The sequence below is a fragment of the Hydra viridissima genome, unplaced genomic scaffold (assembly GCF_058129835.1).
Source record: "Hydra viridissima isolate aposymbiotic clone 2 unplaced genomic scaffold, HvirCarnegie_v1 scaffold_9, whole genome shotgun sequence".
In the NCBI taxonomy this organism is placed as follows: domain Eukaryota; kingdom Metazoa; phylum Cnidaria; class Hydrozoa; order Anthoathecata; family Hydridae; genus Hydra; species Hydra viridissima.
Window position 1 is genome coordinate 17,602,028 of NW_028324308.1, and position 21,019 is coordinate 17,623,046.

At 34.0% G+C, this 21,019-nt stretch overlaps 2 protein-coding genes and 1 pseudogene across 2 annotated transcripts; all 3 read left to right on the forward strand.

Annotated features, from left to right (window-relative positions):
* The first annotated feature begins 325 nt into the window (after positions 1-325).
* LOC149884359 (uncharacterized) lies at positions 326-742 on the forward strand. Its single transcript, XM_090098745.1, has one exon. It carries the CDS (start codon positions 326-328, stop codon positions 740-742), a length of 417 nt encoding a protein of 138 aa, XP_089954871.1.
* Positions 743-6,737: 5,995 nt separating this feature from the next.
* Positions 6,738-7,631, forward strand: LOC149884360 (uncharacterized). Its single transcript, XM_090098747.1, has one exon. The coding sequence runs from the start codon at positions 6,738-6,740 to the stop codon at positions 7,629-7,631; it is 894 nt and encodes a 297-aa protein (XP_089954873.1).
* A 9,455-nt stretch (positions 7,632-17,086) lies between these two features.
* LOC149884361 (uncharacterized) lies at positions 17,087-18,342 on the forward strand (annotated as a pseudogene).
* The last annotated feature ends 2,677 nt before the right edge of the window (positions 18,343-21,019 follow it).

Consider the following 21,019-nt stretch of genomic DNA (forward strand, 5'->3'; position numbering starts at 1 on the left):
TTTCAAAGTATGGATGGATTGCACCCTTAAAAAGAAAAACGGGTCATGATGTGGCTAACGCTTTAAGTGAAAACTTCGACAAAAGAAGGTGCTCCAAATGTGGGTGGACAAAGGAAAAGAATTTTACAACAAGCATGTGAAATCGCTTGGCGAGCAATTATACTCCATTGAAAACGAAGAAAAAAGTTGCGTCGTCGAACGATGGAACAGAACAATTAAAGAGAAAATGTTCAAATACTTTTCAGCAAACAACACAAAAAAATACTTTGACGTTTTAAATGAAATGATGAGCAGCTACAACAACACAAAACACTCTTCCATTAAAATGACTCCTGCTGAAGCAAGCGAAGAAAGGAATAAAAATAAGGTCTGGATGAACCTGTATGGAAATGTGCAAATAGAAAGACAAGAACCGAAATTTTCCAATGGCGACAAAGTGAGGATCACTAAAAAGAAGTCCAATTTTGAAAAAGGGTACAAGCCGAGATGGACTGAAGAGGTTTTCACGGTGTCAAAAATTCAGTACACGGATCCACCAACGTATAAAATCACCGACACTCAAGGCGAAGAAATACAAGGCACTTTTTACGAACAGGAAATCCAAAAGACCCATCAAGACATATTCAGAATTGAAAAAATCATTCGCAAGCAAAAGAACAAATCACTGGTTAAATGGCGAGGATATCCAGACTCATTCAACTCTTGGGTGGATAATAAAGATATGATCCGTTTGCAAAAATGATATTAAAAAATTTATTTTCCTTTATAAAAAGGAAATGGAAAATGATCGTGTTAAGATGATGGCTCTAACTAAACCTTTCTTTAAAGAATACCTCAAAACCGATGATTACGAAGAAGGATATAAAAATACACCCGGTTGCGAAACATACCATTACAAAATTTAGAGCTTTGAAAATGATTTGGATTTCACCATTACTCGTCAACATGATAGTGGAGCTTTTGAATTAAAAATAAAGTGCGGAACGATTAATTTTGTAAAAAGCGGAATTGTAAAAGATGATATATTTGAGTATGCTCGCAAAAAAATAAATAAAATCAAAGAACAAAATAAAATATATGAAGAATTTATAAGTAAAATGGTGGAAAAAATATATGGAGAATTATACACAGATCATAAAAAAGATCTAAAAAACTTTATTTCATTTATAAAAAGATGAATTTTATCACCATTGAAAATTTTGACGAAAGCAAATTATCGGTTGGAGAAATTTATTCGGCTACAAAATCAATTCAGTACCAAAAAACTCCGCTGTACTATGAATATTCTTCTGGAAAAGGTCCTGTTGTTTTGAGAACTCCCGTTTTGTTTTCGTTGGGTGTGTTTGAAAGTCACAGTTTGGAAACGAATGAACTGACGGGGTATTCCATGTCCTTTCTCGGTTTCAATGAAAAAAATGGAATATGAGAAGAAGAAAGAAAATTCATTGAGGTGACTGAAAAAATTTCGAAATTTCTTCGCGAACAAGTCATCAAAATGACTCCTTTGTTAAAAAAAAGAGGAAGAACGAAAAAAATGATCACGGATGACTTGTCCATTTTTAAAACAAATACAAACAGTGCACCTTTATTTTTCGGAATGTTGTTCACAAAGAAAAATGGAAAAAATATCGAAGTCACTTCTTTGTTTTACAAAAAGAAGACAAAAGACGATGGGGCAAAGTGTGTCAAGGAAAATAAAATGCTCGTGAGGATCAACCATCTTGACTGCATTTGACAAAAGTGCTTTGCCATTGCCGCTTTAAAAATTGAAGGTGTTTACATCGGCGCGCAGATCGATTCCATTCAGATCAAACTTTCAGAAGTCGCAATTATAAAAAATGCACCTTCTTTTCAAAGCATTATGGATAACGATTTGGGTCTCGGCGTTGTGGAATCTGATGATGCCTTGTGATTTCACAAATGTTTTTAAATTCTCACACGAATTTAAAAATGATTAACGTTGAAGGAATTGTTTTGCCTGATGAGCCTCTTAGCAACTTTCAATTGATAAAGGCAGCAAAAAATTAAAAAGAAAAAACTTTAGGGGCGTTTTTGTCAGGGATGAATTACCGAAAAAGCCAAGGGAAAAAGAATGCGGAATTGTCAACACGGAGGACTTGAGCACGAACGGTTTTCATTGGGTCCGTTGGCGCAAGGACGGGGACAAAAAATTCAGCTTTGACTCTTACGCCCAACCCCCTCTCGTCGAGCTCGTCAATTACTTGAAAAACCCCGTCTTTTACAACAGCGAAAGGATTCAGTTTGGAGACACGTCTTACTGCGGTCACTTGTGTCTTTACGTCTTAAAAAAATTGGATGAAGGAAATGACTTTCAAAACGCCGTCAACACGCTTTGGTAAAATAAAAAAAATGAGTATATAAAAATGATTGACAAATTTTGAAGGACAGAATTGGGAAGGTATTTATGTAATCCTTTTTTAACCACTTTATCAAGTGAGCTATATGTCAGAACAGATGGAAATAGCACCATTACAGCAGCCATTGATTTTAACTCGAACAAAATCATCAACCAAGTAGAACCAACCAACTCGCATGACGTCGCCACGAAAAATTATATGGACACGCATTCGTCAGGTGGAACTTCAGTGGGAACTGCAGACCAGGATTTAAATTTTCACAAATCGATTAATTTGAACGAGCCGACAAATCTTAATGACGGCGCCACAAAAAATTATGTGGATGTAAGCTCGAGCATGCGTATCAAAACAGACGGGTCGAGACTTGGATTTAAATTCCCATAAATTGCTCAACATCTCTGAGCCAACCACTCTACACGACGCAGCCATAAAAAATTACGTGGACACTCGAGTGGCGTACTCAAGCATCATTTACTCAGACATTAACATGACGTCCTACAAACTCACAAATCTTGCAGAGCCCACATCATCCTCAGACTCTGCCACAAAAAATTTTGTGAACACGCATGCGTCAGGTGGAACTACTCTGGGTACCGCTGACGTTTGATTTAAGTTCTCACAAATTGATCAATGTGCTTGATCCGTCAAACTTGCAAGATGGAGCGACAAAAAATTACGTGGACGTTTCGTCTCAAAAATCCAAATTTTTGGGAGTCGTTCCCAATTCAAGCTTTTCGTGCTTGGGATTAAAGTCGCAAGTTGTGGCAGGAGGATTGTCGAGTGCAGTTACCGTTTTCATCTACTCTGACGGTCCTGGAGTTCTGAGAAGGTTATGGTTGGCTTTTTTTGGCACCGTCGCAGGAGGACTGAGTGTCCCTGGAAATGTTTTTATCAGAATATTTGCAGACGGAGAGATTGGAGTGGGGAATTATTCAACAGCCACAGACGTTGATGGCACTGACGCTACCGCTCTTGCTTGCGACTTGCTCTTCTCCCCTCTCGGCGGACCGTTTTATGCAAACTCTTTGCAAGGATGAAACGTATAAAGCACCACTTCGTTGGGAGGGTACTTCACTCTCGACATGCCGTTCAGGTCGAGTTTGACCATACTATTGTATAACAAAAATGCTTCAGCCATCACCTACTGGATTCAGCCTTTTGTTTCCACATTTACCACCATCCCTCCTCTCCTTTCCTCCGTTAAATTGTACTTGAGGACGTTCAGGTACCTCATCACCACTTACGGAAATGAATATGTTCTATGCTTCTACTTATTATGCTTCTCAATTCAGCAGGAAAAGGAAATGGCGTTTTTCTGAAATACATCAGAGCACACATCATTGGCGCTTCTGGAAACTGGTGGGAGTCCAGAGTCAGAATGTATGATGGAAATTTACCTCCGGGAAACGGAACTGCCCTCAATCCATGGACTTCATACAGCGCAAACAATTACACCAGCTTCTTTGGATATGACGGAGACAGCAAATGCATCTTCTCCTCGTCTGGATTGGAAGATTTTTATTTGTCCTCGTGGAACGACTCAAATATATCATCATTCAACAACAAATCCACTGGACTTCTGTACCAATCCAATGCTTACATCGGTTCCACCACCACTATCTCTTTTTACAGAAATTTCGGAGAAGCAGACTCCATGCCCAGCGTTGGCTCTGGAAGAAGGCTCGTTGTCACGCTCAACTCCGGCGACGCCCATGTCGGACAATCCGGAAGCTTTTACCTTCTCCTTGGACAGGTGTATTATTACGCATGAAAAGAAACGGCTAGAAAAAATAATTTTTTTCGTAACAAAAAATGGAGACGCAGAGTCTGAAAAAATTTGTTCATTATGATTGAAGTGGCCACAAAGGAAGGAGCAAGTCCACATTGTTTTTCGATCAGGATTTGGAGCACCCTCCCGTAAGAGTGTGTTGCAGATACGAGATATTTGCTCAAAAAGACATTAAATTGAATCGATTGTCTCATCAGAAAATCACTTTTATGTTTGGAAAATGGGCTTGAAAAATGATTGGCTTTGGTGAATTTGAGGGGCTGCATAAAATCAGAACTGGACTATTTCAATCACCATGTGGTGATTTCAGAATCTGTCAATCAGGTCATCATGGAGTTTTACAACAACAGCAATTCGGACGTGATCATTAAAAAGGGAGAGAGTTTGTGCTTTGTGAACTTTTTAAACCCGGCGCATTATCCAACATAGATCTAAAAAATTTTTTGTTAAATAAAAAATGGAGTATAATTGCAACGAGAAGTGTTGTTTGTCAAAAGAGAAGCACAGTTTGTGCAAGTTCAAAGAGCCTGAAAGACTTTATCCAGCGATTCCAACGGCTCCCGCAGATGAAGGTCACCATAATCGCCTTCAAAAATAAGAAGATACAAAAAGAGATTGAAAACGAAAAGACAAAGAGAATGACGCTCAGCAAAAAGTATCATCACGCTTTGAGAATCATCTCGAATGTGGATAACTCGATACAGGTATTGTGCATCGCTCTTGGGACTGTTGGAATTGGACTTTTAACCACCATTATGGCCACTCCAGCGGCGATTGCGTGTGAGGGTGTTGCCAATGGAGCAGGGTTTTTATCCATTGTTGGAGGTTAAGTGAACAAAAAACTAGCATTAAAAGCGGAGAAGCACGAGAAAATTAAAGTTCTAGAGTCTAAACTGAACACCATAAGCAACCTCATTTCAAACGCGTTGATGGATGGAAAAATAAGCGACAGCGAGTACGAGCTGATTTTGAACGAGCTTCAAAAGTTTAAATCCATGATGAATGAAATAAGGACGAAAACAAAAAGCAACTTGGATGAAATTACAAAAGAGTCTTTGATCAATAAAGGAAGAGAGGATGCAATAAATGCATTTAATAACATGTTTAAAAAATAATTTTTTTCCACGAACTCAATCTCCTCGTGTTTGAGATTTTTTTCCAGCATTATAAAAAATGTCTTTTTTTAAAATACAAGACCCGAAAAAGAGGGACGAGTTTGTGAGAGAAGTGATTGAGAGCAGAAAGAGAATTTATCAGGACAGTCTCAATGAGAATATTTTAGATGCCAATTTTCAGACTCATTTAAGCAAGCATTGCAAGCCTCTCATTGAAAGCAATGAAAAGATGATCAAGAGCATGAAGGTTGAAAATCCCCAAGTGCATGAATTAAATCCGCTTGAATCAAGTGATTTGCACGAATTTGTCCCACTACTTGAACATGTACGATGAGGCTTACGATTGAAAAAAGAAAAGAAATTTCGAGATGAATAAAGTTGATGATAAAATGTATATTGGAAAAATGGGGATGGAAGTGGATGGAAATGATATCATTATTGGTGGAGAAAGGTACGAAGGAACAAACAGCCTTTGGGAGCTTGTGACCAAATCCACTCTTCCCGACAAATGAAGCAACGTTACCGATGAAGATTTGCAAAATTACTCAAAAATTCTGATCGAGAGTGACGCCATGAGATCTGATGCAAATCCAAACAGGCCTAAAGCCTCCAAGAGCGAAAAATATTGAAAAATAATAAAGTCTATCTGGGATAAATTAACGAGTGAAAAAAAGGGCAAAAAAGGGTCTGAAGTAACTGTATTTCCGAGCGATTCGAATGCGCTCGTGCAAAGGCTTAACTTGAGCGTGGCTGCTTGGCATGCTGGAAGTAAAGGGTCGAGAAATGAGGCTGTGAGCATATGCGACGAGCTGCTGAGAAAAATGTCATTAATAAAGAAGAGTACAAATCAGTGATGAGGTACATCGATGCAAAATAAAAAATCAAAGATTTTTCATAGATTCGCAAGCGAATTTTTTTTGCTTATAAAAAATGATCGTTTACAGAAATAGATATGTTAAGAAACATGTTGTTGGAGGAGCCTCAAGAGCAGCATCCACTATAGCCAACAAAATCGCAAAAAGCGAACTGGAGAGAGAAGCAATCATGGCGACGAAATCTGCGGGAAAAGAGCTGGTTTCTTCAGCCATATCCACTGCCAAAGACGTGGCCATCGATAGAGGTAATAGGAATATAGAGAAATTGTACCCCAAGACTGGAACACCTAAGCCATATGGACGCGAAGCGCCAAATCCGAAGGATCTTACTCAGAAAAACAAAGACATCATTTCAGGAATGGTTAACAATAATGGTTATTTAATGGTTAAGTCGATGAATATTCCATGCTTGGAGGTTCTTTGAAGAAAAAGTTGTCAAATAAAAACGCCGTCAGAATACAAGACCTTGTAAAAATGGGAAATGGGATGAAAATGGCATGAGATCAGCGAATCTAAAATTTTTTTCTTTTTTATATAAAAAATGGCAAATTCCGATGTTTTAAATTTTATAGAAGAAACAATGGTTGATGAAGGAATCGAGAGATTCGAATTTCACGAATACGAACCAGTCAGTACCAATATAAATAATACTGGAGAAATAAGAATCAACATTGAGCAGCAAGACTTGTTCACGCTTCCATCTGAGGCGTACCTTTTGGTTGAAGGAAGACTTTTAAAAGCGGATGGAACGTCCTACCCTGATACGGATGTTGTTACTTTTGCAAACAATGGCATCATGCACTTGTTTACTCAAATATCCTATCAACTGTCGAATCAAGAAGTGGAAACCATATACTTTCCAGGACAAGCCACCACCATGTTTGGTTATCTCAAATATCCATTGGAGTTCCAAATATCTGAGGGTATGAATCAGCTGTGGCAAAGAGACACAACAGTTGATGCAGATCTCACCGCCATTACCGGATTTATAAACAAACATAATTACATCATTAAGCAGCCTGCTGATAAAGGAACATTTTCGTTCTGTATTCCGTTAAAGCACATTTTTGGATTTTGCGACGATTACGATAAAGTGCTTTACGGATTTAAACACACGATTACTCTTGCGAGAAAGAGCGATACTGATGCAATTTTTAAAGCAGCTGAAACAGCCACAGGAAAAGTGGATCTTAGCAAACTGTCCTTGTTTATGCCTCATGTCACGCTCTCTGTTTTGGAGAGCGACAATCTTTACAAAATCATTGAATCAAAAGAGGATGTGCCATTATCGTTCAGATCCAGACAGTGTGACACAGGCGTTGTGCCTGTATCGAATACATTCTGCTGGAGGTTGAGTGCCAGATCTGCCTGTGAAAAACCGAGGTACGTAAATGTTGGATTACAAACCAATAGAGATGGAAGTCAAGATCGAAACCCTTCCGTATTTGATCACTGCGACTTGAAAAACATGTAAGTCACTTTAAACAGTGAAAGGTACCCTGCTGTCGATTACGACTTGGACTTTAAAAACAACAAATTCTCAAGGGTGTATAGAGATGCCTCCAAGCTTGACAATAGGCTTTATGGAATCGGCGATATCGTTGCGCAACCAAACTTGACCGGTTTAAATTACAGGTACATTTGCCCATTTATGGTGCTTGATGTGAGCAAGCAGGCCGAGAGGTTAAAATCTACAGCGTTGGATATGCAAGTTAGAGCCTCTTTTAATACAAACGTTCCCGCAGGCACTCAAGCCTTTGCCGTCGTCATCTCTGATAAATTGCTCAGGTTTAAACCAGACGGAAACAAAATGAATGTTGTTTATTAGGTCTTTAAGACCTTAACAAAAATAATTATTTACATATTAAAAATGAGATATACGAACAAGGATTTGAAAAAGTTGCTGAGAGAAAACGGCATTTCCAAAACGTCAAAAAGCAAAATGTCGCTGCTGATGCTAGCGGTTGAAAATAATTTGATCGACAGAAGCCAATTGATGGAGGATGTGAAGGAAGAATGGCCTGTGGGAAAACCGAAAAAATTTTAAAATAGTCTAAACTGTTTCAAAAAGAAGACAAAAAAAAATGAATCGCTTTTACCCGTTTTTTCTCGAGTGCAGCATGAGAGAGACCGATATGGTCAAGAAAAAGCATCTCGAGCTTCTTGCATTTGGAAAAGGGGGCGTATTTCGTGATTTTTTTTACGTCACCGAAGACGGAATTTTTTTAATTCCTGAAAGTTACAGCGAGGAGGAGAGAGACAAGCTTTACAAACTCTTGTCGAGTGTTGAGACTGAATTTTCTCGAATGGAAAAAGAGATCAAAGAGCACATCAGAGATTGGAACAACCTTAAGAAAAGAGAAACGATGAGAGCGATTGAAAGGTACGTGTTTCATTTGGAATGCGATTTTGAGGAGAAAATAAGAATCGCTGGAAAACTGAAAATCGAAATTTTGCTCCACACGATCGACGTCGTTTGCGAAAACTTTGAAATTTTAAAAATTTTGTGCAGAAATGAAAAAAATTGAATTTGAGTTAAGTAAATTTCTTAGAAAACAAAAGCTCTGAGACCGATGCCTGCTCCGCATCCGATTGTTCAAAGACCGGTGCCTGCTCCTTGACCTGTCATTGTGAAACCTGTCATCGTTCCGAAACCGTCCATAAGTCCGCCTAGACCTCTCATGTGGAAACCAGCTCTCATGCCAAAACTGGTTTACTTGCAAAATCCTGTCATCGCTATGAGACCTGTCATCACTCCAAGTCATACCCTTGACACTCCTGCTCCTGATTCGTCGCCTGTATTGATTCCTGGTTTATTTTCAAGGTTGACGTCAGCAGTAAAAGATGCGGCCGTTAACAGTTTCAACTATGTGCTTGCATCCATTGATCCATACGTTCCAGAGTCGGCGAAGAAAACAGTGAGAGATGTGGGGAACGAAGTGAAGAAAAAAAGGGACTCTCTCAAATCAATCGCTCTCAAATCAATCACACGCTAAGAAGTTTACAAACCACCCATTCTTTTTAAATTGACCGATCATGCGCTGAGACATGTCACCAAACAATTTTCGCATCAAGTCAAAGGAAATCATCATGACGCTTCTGCCTTTTTAAACTCTGCGAAATATGGAGCGATGGAAGTCATGAGCGAAAACAGAAATAAAAAAGTGAACTTTGTTTTGACGTGCGAAATGACGCGTGTGACCATTGCTACTGGAGAGGAAACAATTCGCAATGTTCCTTTTCTATCCAAATATGGAGTTGTGCTCGAGGCCATGGATTTGGGAGAGTTGTATAACACAGCGAAAGAAGAAATCCTGGAAAACATGGCTAAATACAGCAATGATGGATCGAATTGGAAAGTGTCCGCCATTTTGAAAATGGACATTAGCATGATTTATTACAATCCCCTCAGCGCTTCGTCATGGATCGAACTTGACAAGTTTCTGGCGAGCGAAAAAGGCAATTATTAACATGAAATAAAAAAGACAATGAATGCTTTAAATGATGTGTCACCAGGACGCTGAATATGAAAGATAAACATGGTGAGAGGATTGACAAAGAGCTTAAAGAAAAGTCAAAAGAGTTTAATTGGGAAGGAATTAAATTTCCAGTCCAGCTCGATCAAATCGAAAAGTTTGAAAAAAACAATCCAGACATCAGCGTCAATGTTTTTGTATGTGAAAACAAATCCCTTACCCTTTAAGGATATCGAAATATTTGGATCGAAAGCACCACATAGACTTGCTTCTCATTTCAGACGATAAGACCAATCATTATTGCTTGATCAAAGATTTCAGTCAATTTGCTTCCTCGCAAACATCAGCACATCAGCACAATAGATAATATTGCAGAAATAGCTTGCAGGGATACAACTCTGAAGAAGCACTTTCCAATCATTGTACTTACTGTCAAAACAACAGCTCTGTCCGAATCGAACTTCCTGAAAAGAATTCAACGAGGCAATTTACCAACAAAGGAAGATCCATGAGAGTTCTGTTTGTGGTTTATGCCGACTTTGAAAGTTTCATCAAGCCAATCAACACGGACTATAAGTGCGATCCTAATCAGTCTTACACCAAGCAGTACCAAAAGCACACTCCAAGCTCCTTTTGTTACTTTATCAAATGCTTTGAAGAAACCATTTATGAAGGAAAGCCGGTAACGTTCACGGCAACAAGCGAAACGGGCAACGTCGCCAAAATATTTGTGGAAATGATCGAAAAAGACATTACTGAAATTTGCGAAATAATTAGATTTTAAAAAAATATCGTCATGACCCCTAAGGATAAAAAGGATTTCAATTCTGAAACAGTCTGTCATATTTGCGAAGAAAATCTCTGAAGTGGCAGTGCGCGACCACTGCCACATCACGGGAAAGTACCGAGGAGCTGCTCACAGCAGTTGAAATACAAAATATCAAGTTCCCAAATTCTTCCGTGTTGTGCTTCACAACTTATCCGGTTACGACAGCGACTTGTTCATCAAGAAATTAACAGGTGGACAATTAAAATGCATCCCCAACAATGAGGAAAAATACATCAGCTTTTCAATAGAAATCAAAATAAGAAAGTATAAAGAAAATGGAGAAGATTGTAAAGTAAAAAGAGAATTAAGATTTATTGACAGCTTCAGATTCATGGCTTCCAGTTTAGACAGCTTGTCTAAAAATCTGACCAAAGATCAATACAAAAACATCGCCAAATATTATTCCAGAAAATAGTTTGATTTGTTGCTCAGAAAAGGCGTTTACCCTTACGATTGGATGGACTCGATTGAAAAGTTTTTTGAAACGCAATTGCCTCCCATAGAGTCGTTCTTCTCCAAACTCAACGACGAAGGAATAAGCGACGAAAATTACTCGCACGCCAAAATGGTAAGGGAAGAATTTCAATGCAAAGCGTTCAGAGATTACCACGATCTGTATAACGTGTCTGACGTACTGATGCTTGCAGATGTCTTTGAAAATTTCAGGGATGTTTGTATGAACCATTACAAGCTCGACCCCGCCTGGTATTACACGTCACCCGAATTGGCGTGGGACGCTGCGCTCAAAATAACAAAAATCGATTTGGAGCTTCTGAGCGATTTCGACATGCTTATGATGGTTAAGAAAGGAATCCGAGGAGGAATCAGCATGATATCAAACCGACTTGGAACTTCAAACAATAAATACATGGGAGATTCCTTTGATCCAAGCAAAGAGTCGTCGTTCATTCAGTATTTGGACGCCAACAACTTGCACGGATGGGCCATGAGCAAACCTCTTCCCACTCACGGGTTTGAATGGATAAATGAAGAAGAGCTGAAGCAATAGAAATCAATGTTATGCATTTTAGAAGTTGATTTGGAATATTCGGAACATCTTCACGACGAGCACAACGATTACCCTTTAGCTCCTGAAAGAATGACCATTAACAAAGTCGACAAGCTCGTCCCAAATTTAAACGACAAAAAGAATTATGTCATCCATTATGAAAATCTGAAATTGTATGAACGATTGGGACTTAAAATTTCAAAGGTGCATTGAGGCATCAAATTTGAGGAAAAAGATTTGCTGAAAAAATACATTGATCTCAACACCCATTTAAGAACTCTTGCCACCAACGACTTTGAAAAGGACTTTTTCAAACTAATGAATAATTCAGTCTTTGGAAAAACCATGGAAAACATTGAAAATCATGTAGACGTGAGACTGGGCACAAAACAGGAAGAAGCTAATAAATTGGCGTCCAAGCCCAATTACGAAAGTCGCACCATTTTCGATGAAAAATTGATCGCCGTGCACATGAAAAGAACAAAGCACAATTACAACAAGCCGATTTATTTGGGAACGTGCATTTTGGATTTAAGCAAAACTTTAATGTTTGAATTCCATTACGATTACATCAAGAAAAGGTACTCTGATAAAGCAAAGCTGCTGATGACCGATACCGACTCGTTGATTTATGAAATCAAAACGGACAATTTTTACAAAGACATTGCTCAGGACGTTGAAAGTAAATTTGACACGAGCGATTTTGATAAAAACCATCCTGCCATTCAGAGCGCTGGATTCAAGGTCGGAGCAAATAAAAAAGTCATTGGGATGTTCAAAGACGAAACCGCAGGCAAGCAAATTAAGGAATATGTCGGGCTTCGGTCTAAATTGTATTCACACCCTCGCTCACGGACATTATAAGGTAAGTATCATGCCCACAAAAAAAATGAGAATGACCCAGAACCGCAATGTAGCAAAACCGCAATTCACGCAAAAACATTTTGTCCCAGAATCGGCATTTCTCTACTACAAACGATAACACTCAAATGAAAGATTTGGTTAAAGAGGAAAGTTGATTTATTTTTATCAAACTGGATTTAGTGAGACAACATCGTAAATTGTTATTTACAAATATTTATCAGAGAGAACTGTTGAATAAACACATTTTAAAATATTAGGAAATTATTTTTATATTGCTACTTTAATTTTACATACCATTATATTTTTAAAATTATACAACAAAAAGCTGTTAAAAAGGTGTTATTTGCATAAAACCTAAGTTCTAGATAAAGCTAATCCTATTAAGTTTTTGAGCTGATTTTTTTTTTGGTGAGCTTCTACGGTGACATAGAACAGCTTTTCACATAGTGGTACTTCAAATTCTAAAAAATGTTAACACGTTGAAAAAGTTAAAAAGAAATTCTTACCCTATTATAAATTTTAAATATATATACCTTGAATAACTTTTAAAATTATCTTTACAAGCAAGTAAATCTGAATTTTCAAAAGTGAACTGCATAAGAAGTCAAAATAGTTAAAAGTTAAGGTAACTCAGCATAGGTTAAATTATTTTTCATTTTAGTTTGGCTCTTGAGGATCTTGGTCTAATTTTGGAAGTTGCTTATTTTTAAAGCTCTTAATGACGTTTCAAGTCTTGCCTTTCTTAAAAGATTTTTTTTTTTTCTCTTTTTGGGGTGTCAGTAAGAATATTAGATTTTCAACTTTTCTTCCTTTATTAGTTTTTTTACAAGGTAGGGCTTTTGGATCTGGTCTTACTGTCTCAGGGATTATCGTGTGCTGTGATTATATGGGATTGGTTATAATTTTTTGCTCATTACCCTTATAATCAATCATACAATCTTGTTTTTGCATAACTATACCTTCAGGTGTAATAGTAATTTCTTGTGAATTATCAGAGGTAGCTATACTGAATGTTTCTATCAGAGGACGATTAGCTACTTTAGTATTTTGAAAGTTGTTATTGCAGAAAGTAAGACGTGAAAAAGGATGTATTCCAGACGTGGAAAAGCCTGCAACAATTTTTCTGGCATTATATGTTGTAGCATATGCTGGTGTCACAATGCCGACTAAATTGTGTATTGTTTTCCCTGGATTACACACAAGCCAATCTTTCTGAAAGATAGAAAGTTTTTATTTGAATGGAGTGTTAACTGCCGCAACAAAAATTGCATTCTTTGAGTGCAGTGAGCAGGAATTGTTAAAACTACCATTCCGTTTTCACAACAATAATTTATGGCATCTAATGTACAATCGCTTTCATTATTATACATTAAGAGTAAAACATGACCCTCTTTTGAACATCTGGCTAGTTTTATTATATGTTCTAGAACCTTTAAAAACAATTTCCCTTTCATTCAGCCACTTTTTGACTGTTTGTATAACTAATACAACCAGTACTTTCCTATATCACACAAAGTAATTAGTTGTCCACGTTCAGCAGATGCACCACTGTCTTCCTTGTTTTATTCCATATAATGCTTTAATATGGGGGTGGTTGTACTATTGTCATAACGCTGGTTTCATTGATATTACAAATTCTATCAGGTGCAAAATTGTTTTTTTAAAAAACTTCTTCATAGTTATCAAAAAACTGATAAACTTTGCGCTGATTAAAACTTGTTTAGCAAGACTAACTTGTATTTTCAGGTTTTCTGAGTGAATGTTCTTGGTAACATTTCAAGAAGCCCTTCAAGCACTCTATACCAGCTTGTTTATTTTCCATCTATTTACTTGGACATTTACAAAGTTTCATACCATAGTGAAATGCTAATACTTTTGCTTGTTTATATGTCAAGCCATAATTCATTTTAGAGCGTTTATTAGGTAGTCTCTCAACATTTCCTCGTCTTTAGTAAGTACTTGTGCGGCAGTATGTTTAGTTGTGAAACCTAGCTTGGCCTTAGATAATAAATTTTTATACTTCTTTATTCTGTAATCTAAAGTATAAAGTTACATGTTATAAGTTACAGCAGCTTCGTTTGACTTCATTAATCCATTTGCAACTTGGAGAACACCATTACTAACATCTCCCTTGACGACTTCTGTTACTCTCTTTTTTTTATAATTTTGAACCATTTTTATTATTAAATAATCAGAATTCAGGCAATGTTAATCGAGCAATAAAGTGCGAGAAGTTTAAACAAGATTTAAAAGTAGCCCATTCATTTTATTCAAAACTGCCCCAACAGCATTTTAAATAATAAGTGGTGATTTTTCAAAACAAAATTATCTCAGTTATTAACATTTTCTGCTTAATTATAAATATTATGAACTATTATATCTTATAAATAAAACTATGAAAAATACGTCTTTATCAACTAGGTAAATTACAATCGCCCCTTTCAAAAACAGATGAAAAACATTTTTATTAAATGACATATATATATATATATATATATATATATATATATATATATATATATATATATATATATATATATATATATATATATATATATATATATATATAACAACTATTTATATCTAGCAGCTATTTATATATAACAACTATTTATATATAACAACTACTTATTTATAAAAACTATTTTATAAAGAACCTATAAGTTGTGTACTCACAGCGCTCAGAAAATAGTTCATGCAGTATTTATGACTTACTATTACTTATCTGAAAAATTAATGCATAAAAAATATTTTATCTTAACAGGAAACTCAGCTGCCTACCATGCTGTTGTGTTATTAACCTTCTAGCACACAGGATTGGGTAGTTAAGAACTAAAAGGTACATTAGTTATATGACAAATACTAATTATTTGAAATTAGTGATTTGTCCACAAGCAACAAATACTTTTTCTTCAATACTATTAAACAAACTAAACCTAAACAAACTAAAATTAAAATTAGTACATAGTTTTACTGAAAATTTTTATTTTATGACAACTATTTTAAAAAACGAAAAACAGAAAGTTTATATACAACAATTTCTTGTAAGAATTTATCGGTATTTGAGCTTGAGATATAAAATTTGATTATCATCAGTTTCTCAATTTTCATATAGCCGTTGGTTAATTTCGCCACCATCTTGGGAGGCCAAAACTAGCTTCAAAAAATTTCCCCGTGTACCACACAAGTCAATTCTAGGTCGTTTAGGTTGGAAATTTGAATACTTAAGAAAATTTTGTTACAAGATGTTCAGGACTATTATACAGACAGTATTATGAAAATAACAAATTGTTTGGTGTACCTTCAAATGAGAAAATCAATTTTTAAAGGGAATCAGGGCAATTCTTTTCTCCTCCCCTAGCCCCCTATAATTTATCAAAAAAAAAAATTATTCCATTTGAAAAAAAACTAAACTTCAGATACGTATTGAGAAATTCAATAAAAAACATCTTGGTGTTCAAAAGATATGACCAAATAAATTAAAAATAATCAAAGTGTTACTAAATTTAATATGTATGTATGTATGTGCTTCAGTTAAAAATCTAACATATTTATTATTTATTTGCATTATTAATATAGTTAACATGCCAAACAAATCAAGGGATCATTTCTCTTCAAGAAAACTTATTTGTGTTTGTTGTGGTGATAAGAACTTAAAATGTACGAAACTGGTAACTGGAAATCCTTATTGATCCATTTGCAACTAATCTTGATTCAACTGTATCCCAACACTAACTGTAATTCGACACTTCTTTCCAACCCTATTGGGTTATGTCCAAGCTGCAATATTTATTTGTACTCTGCTAAAAAAGGAGAATCTTTATCGCTGGCCACTTTAGAGAGGTGGTTGCTCATATCAGAGAGAATAAAATTACTTCCAAGATTTAAAGTTAATACTTATACTTGTACTTACTTTTGCATATAATAAAAGTCATAGGTAACATGAATAAACATTTGTTTAAAGTAGGGGAAAACCTCAATGAAATGCTTTTTAAACGTAGATAATATTGTTTAATATATATATTTAATTATGTTTGATAACCACCGGCTCTTTTTCAATGATATAGTAAAACAAAAAAATTGAATTTGCATTTGGCTATTGGAATAAAGAGAGTCTTATTGGAGCATGACATTTGTCCCATTCATTAAGTATGTCTCATTGAATGGGACAAACATAAAAGAATTAAAAATAAACGTATTTAATTCAATCATTTTTCAAATTAGTTTATTTATTGTAAATGTAGTTAAATATATAGATTCATACATAAAGATCACACAAAAAATACTTTAACTTTAAATATTTTAACTCTAATTAAATTTCAATCAAAGCAGAACTTTCTCATTTTAGAATATTATATTTAGTTATTTTTATTTAAGTAAAATATTGCAGTATAAAAGTGTGTAAATAATACCCTTTACCCATGGGGATAAAAGTAAGGGACTGCAACATCCCTCTGCTGAGCTGTAAATAATACTTTGTTAAATTCATTCAATTGGTAGTATTTTGTCCCATTCAATATGCGCATCACTTTATCCAAAAATGATTAGTCACACCAAAATCACCATTAATTAAGCTTGAATGTTTTACTCACTGTAGTACTAGAGACTGTTATCTATTTAAGCATGGAATTTTATTTTCCATAATTTCAAAAATTGCTGCAAAATCAGAAAAAAAAAACATTTTTAAAAATTACTATTTACATTCGAAAACACAATAACATCCATTGTCGTTACAGTCATAGAGCAATTGGATGGATGAGTCGGTCAGTTGAGTTCTTTTTTTTTATCACTCTTTGTTACAGGAATTTGAATATCCTTACATCGATGCTTCTATAAGAATCTGAGTTTGTCCCATTTAATAATCGTCCCATTCATTAAGGTTTTCCCCTATATAGGTGAAGGAGGAACTCCTTTACGTCTGCAGATTGGGAAAAAACCCAACCCTTCAAACTATCTCTACCAATACTCTCTATAATATCAAAAGAAAGCATGGTATGTCAGACTTACTATTGATTCAGTAGCAATGGAATTAAGAAAAGATTTGGGTAGATCAAGTGTGGAATCTAATTCTTCCAAATAAATTCAGATATTGTCACATGCTCTAGATAAATATTACTCAGTGGAAAAAATTAAAAGTACAAAATAATTTATTCAAAAATAAAACAAGGAAATTACTCATTACCGTTGAAAACCTAATAGATCCATTGTATTTCCATAAATCCATCCATCATCCATTGTTGTATCCATCACTCAATACAATTATTTACTTATAGTATTATTACTTTCTAATAAAGAAAAAATGGAATTTTTATCCAAAAAAAAATAGTTATAGAAAATAAAACTATTGAAGCTGTCATTAAAGATCTAGTGTATGTCAAAGATCCAATATCTCTATTTAATCATGTTTGCACTGCTAGGGGACTAGAAATCGATAATGTTATTATTCGTGTAGGAATAGATAGTGGCCAAGGATCATTATTACTTATTATGAATGTTTTTAACCGAGAAGTAAATTATGACTCCAAAGAAACCAAGAATACTGGAGTGAACGAAGTTATAATATTGGCTTTTGCCAAAAACGTTTGCGAAAGCCACAGAAATCATCAAATTCTTAAAGAAAAAACAATGCTAAATGATTTAACGTTTTACCTTGCTGCAGATCTTAAATTACTCAACATAGTTTTGGGTTTGTCAGGACATGGGGGAAAATATTCATGTTTATTTTGTGATGCTTATAAAATAACTCTTAGAGAACTGAGAACCTTTAATATACCAGATTCGGAAAAATATATCTTAGATTACTTTTCTTCTTACTATCCAGTTTTTCACTACTTAGTTTTACAAAGTATTTATATATTAAAAGTAAATTATAATTAAAAAAGAAATATTTATTGAGTCAAAAGTAAATTCTCACAATTGACACTAAAATTTACATTTATTAGTAAACATGTGTTTTGGAATGAGTCTCCATGATGGTTATGCTGATGGCATTGCAACCGGACGTTGAAGGTAATAGTTACATAAATGTATACACAGCTCATACATTTAAAAGTAAAGTTTTAATTCTTGTGAATATCAAGTGGCATCTTTTAAAGTATTAGTTTAGGAAAACCAAGAGTATGTGAAGACTACATACAACCGCAATCTTTCTATGGGATGGAAAGGTCATAAAATTGAACACCATCTGGTCATGTTTTTAAATAAAACTAAGCTGCCATTGGGAGTATTTTTTGAGCAATGTTCCGAATCTGTTCATTATAATATGCTGAAAACACTGAGCAGATTCTCAACTTCAGAGTTCAGAGAGAACCATGGAGTGCTTCTTAGAAAGGCGATAGTTGAATATTTAAGTCATAGAATTTAGATTCTTTCTTTGCTATTGATTACATAAATTATACATATCTTGTATATTATATCATATAGTTTTGAAAATTATATTATATCAGAATATATTATGGATTATAATATACTATTTCAGAGTATATATAAACATATATATATATATATATATATATATATATATATATATATATATATATATATATATATATATATGTTAGCAATGTTATATTAACTCTAAAGTTTCTAACACCAGGTTTTTCTTTTTCTATTACTGTTATTTTTTTTTTTTCCTACTTACAAAAAAGGTTTTTTTTCATTAAAAGTATTAGGAAGCTTATTATAATATGTCGTGGACATTTGACTGCTTCATAGCTGATTTAGAATGCCTTCACAGAAAGAAACACAAATGAAACACAAAACTAGTAAGAACTAGAAATATATATTTAATAGCAGTGCAACTTAATTTTCTAAAGTAATTACCCAATTTACCATGTTGCAAAATCCTTTTTGTTTAATTTTCGTCTTAAAATATTTTATTTTTTTTTAATCACGAAAATATTTAGAAAAAAAAAAAAAAAAAATTTTTTTAATTTTTTAATTTTTTTACACAAGACCGATTTTAAATGACGATGAAATGTCAGCTGGAATAAACTTATTTCGCTTTTTTTATAAAACGAACCATGTAGGCGCTAATAGCAAAATAAACGCACGTAATTAGAAAAAGTATAATATATCCAACACCTCGACACAAGCATAACATATTTTGTGAGGAATCCAACATTTGTCTTGATTACCGAGGAAATTGATGACAGAATTTTTGTTCCAAAAAAACTTTTACTTCATGCATGTCACATGTCACTGGTGTAAAAAAGTGGGAAGAAAAGTCTTTTATAATAAGTGGAGCAATATATATATATATATATATATATATATATATATATATATATATATATATATATATATATAGCAATAGCAATATATATATATATATATATATATATATATATATATATATACCAGTTAAAAATAACTCAAAAAAATTTTAAATAAAAAATCAAGAAACTTTTTTAGTTATTCGACATCACAAAAAATGTGTGTATATTATTTCCATGAAATTTTCTTGATTTTTTACTTTTAGTGCTTTGTTTTGCTCTGCATGATTTACCAATTGTTTAAAAATTTTATTAAATTTAAAATATTATAAAATAGCTAGGAATTCTTACTAAAAACTCGTTTCTAAGCGTATTGCTAAGCAGATCAAATTTACCCAGACTAAAGCTTACTTTAAATTTGCCAACTTACTAGAAGGTGAGGTAACTATGATTTCAGAAGGAGATAAAATATTTTCCAGTATATGATTGCTTAATGGGGGGCTAGGACTCTGTGGGAGTGAAGAAGACTAAAAAAAAAAACCGGTAGCAATAAAAAACCACAAACATAAAAAATGGCATTAACATGTGAAAATAAACAATTAATAACCTTAAGACTTATCATTTCAAGCTCTTTAGAATCCATACCCTAAATTAAAAAACCTCAAATACTAAAAGTTTTCTTGATTTAAAGGTGCTGTACATATATATATATATATATATATATATATATATATATATATATATATATATATATATATATATATATATATATATATATATATATATATATATATATATATATATATATATATATATATATATATATATATATATATATATATATATATATATATATATATATATATATATAGCAGATAATTTTATATTATATCGTAAAGTTTAATTATATATTTAAAATTATGTTATACAATGTTATACAATAATATTGCAGATTAGGTTTTATAATATCATGAATATTGCACTATATTTTAATGTAAAGTGAGCTTAATTTTTTATAGTTTTTTATAGAACATTTGAATATGTATCTGAAGTTTGATTTTTTTAAATGGTATAATTTTTTAAAAAATAAATAATAGGGGGCAAGGGGAGTGGAAAAAAGTTCCCCTGATTCTCTTTAAAAGATGATTTTCTCATTAGGACGCAATTATATATATATATTTACTAGATATTTAACTCGCGCTTCCGCAGTTAAACAAATTTTTTATCAGCCCGAAACTTTTGCCAGCCTGAAATGACGCGATTATAATTTAAAGCAAAACAAAAATGAAGTATTGTCAGTTTAAATAAAACGGCTAGCGGCATTAAAAACTTTAAAAGCTTGCTTCACTATTTCTTACGGAATTTTTGTGAACTTAGACATCTAGTTAACATATATCATTGTTAGGACGTACACCAAAAAATTTGCTCTTTTCATAATATTGTCTTTATAATAGTCCTGAACATCTTGTA

Bases quoted from the DNA above. Each gene is read 5' to 3' on its own strand.
- LOC149884359 (XM_090098745.1), top strand. From the start codon at position 326: ATGACTCCTGCTGAAGCAAGCGAAGAAAGGAATAAAAATAAGGTCTGG.
- LOC149884360 (XM_090098747.1), top strand. From the start codon at position 6,738: ATGGTTGATGAAGGAATCGAGAGATTCGAATTTCACGAATACGAACCA.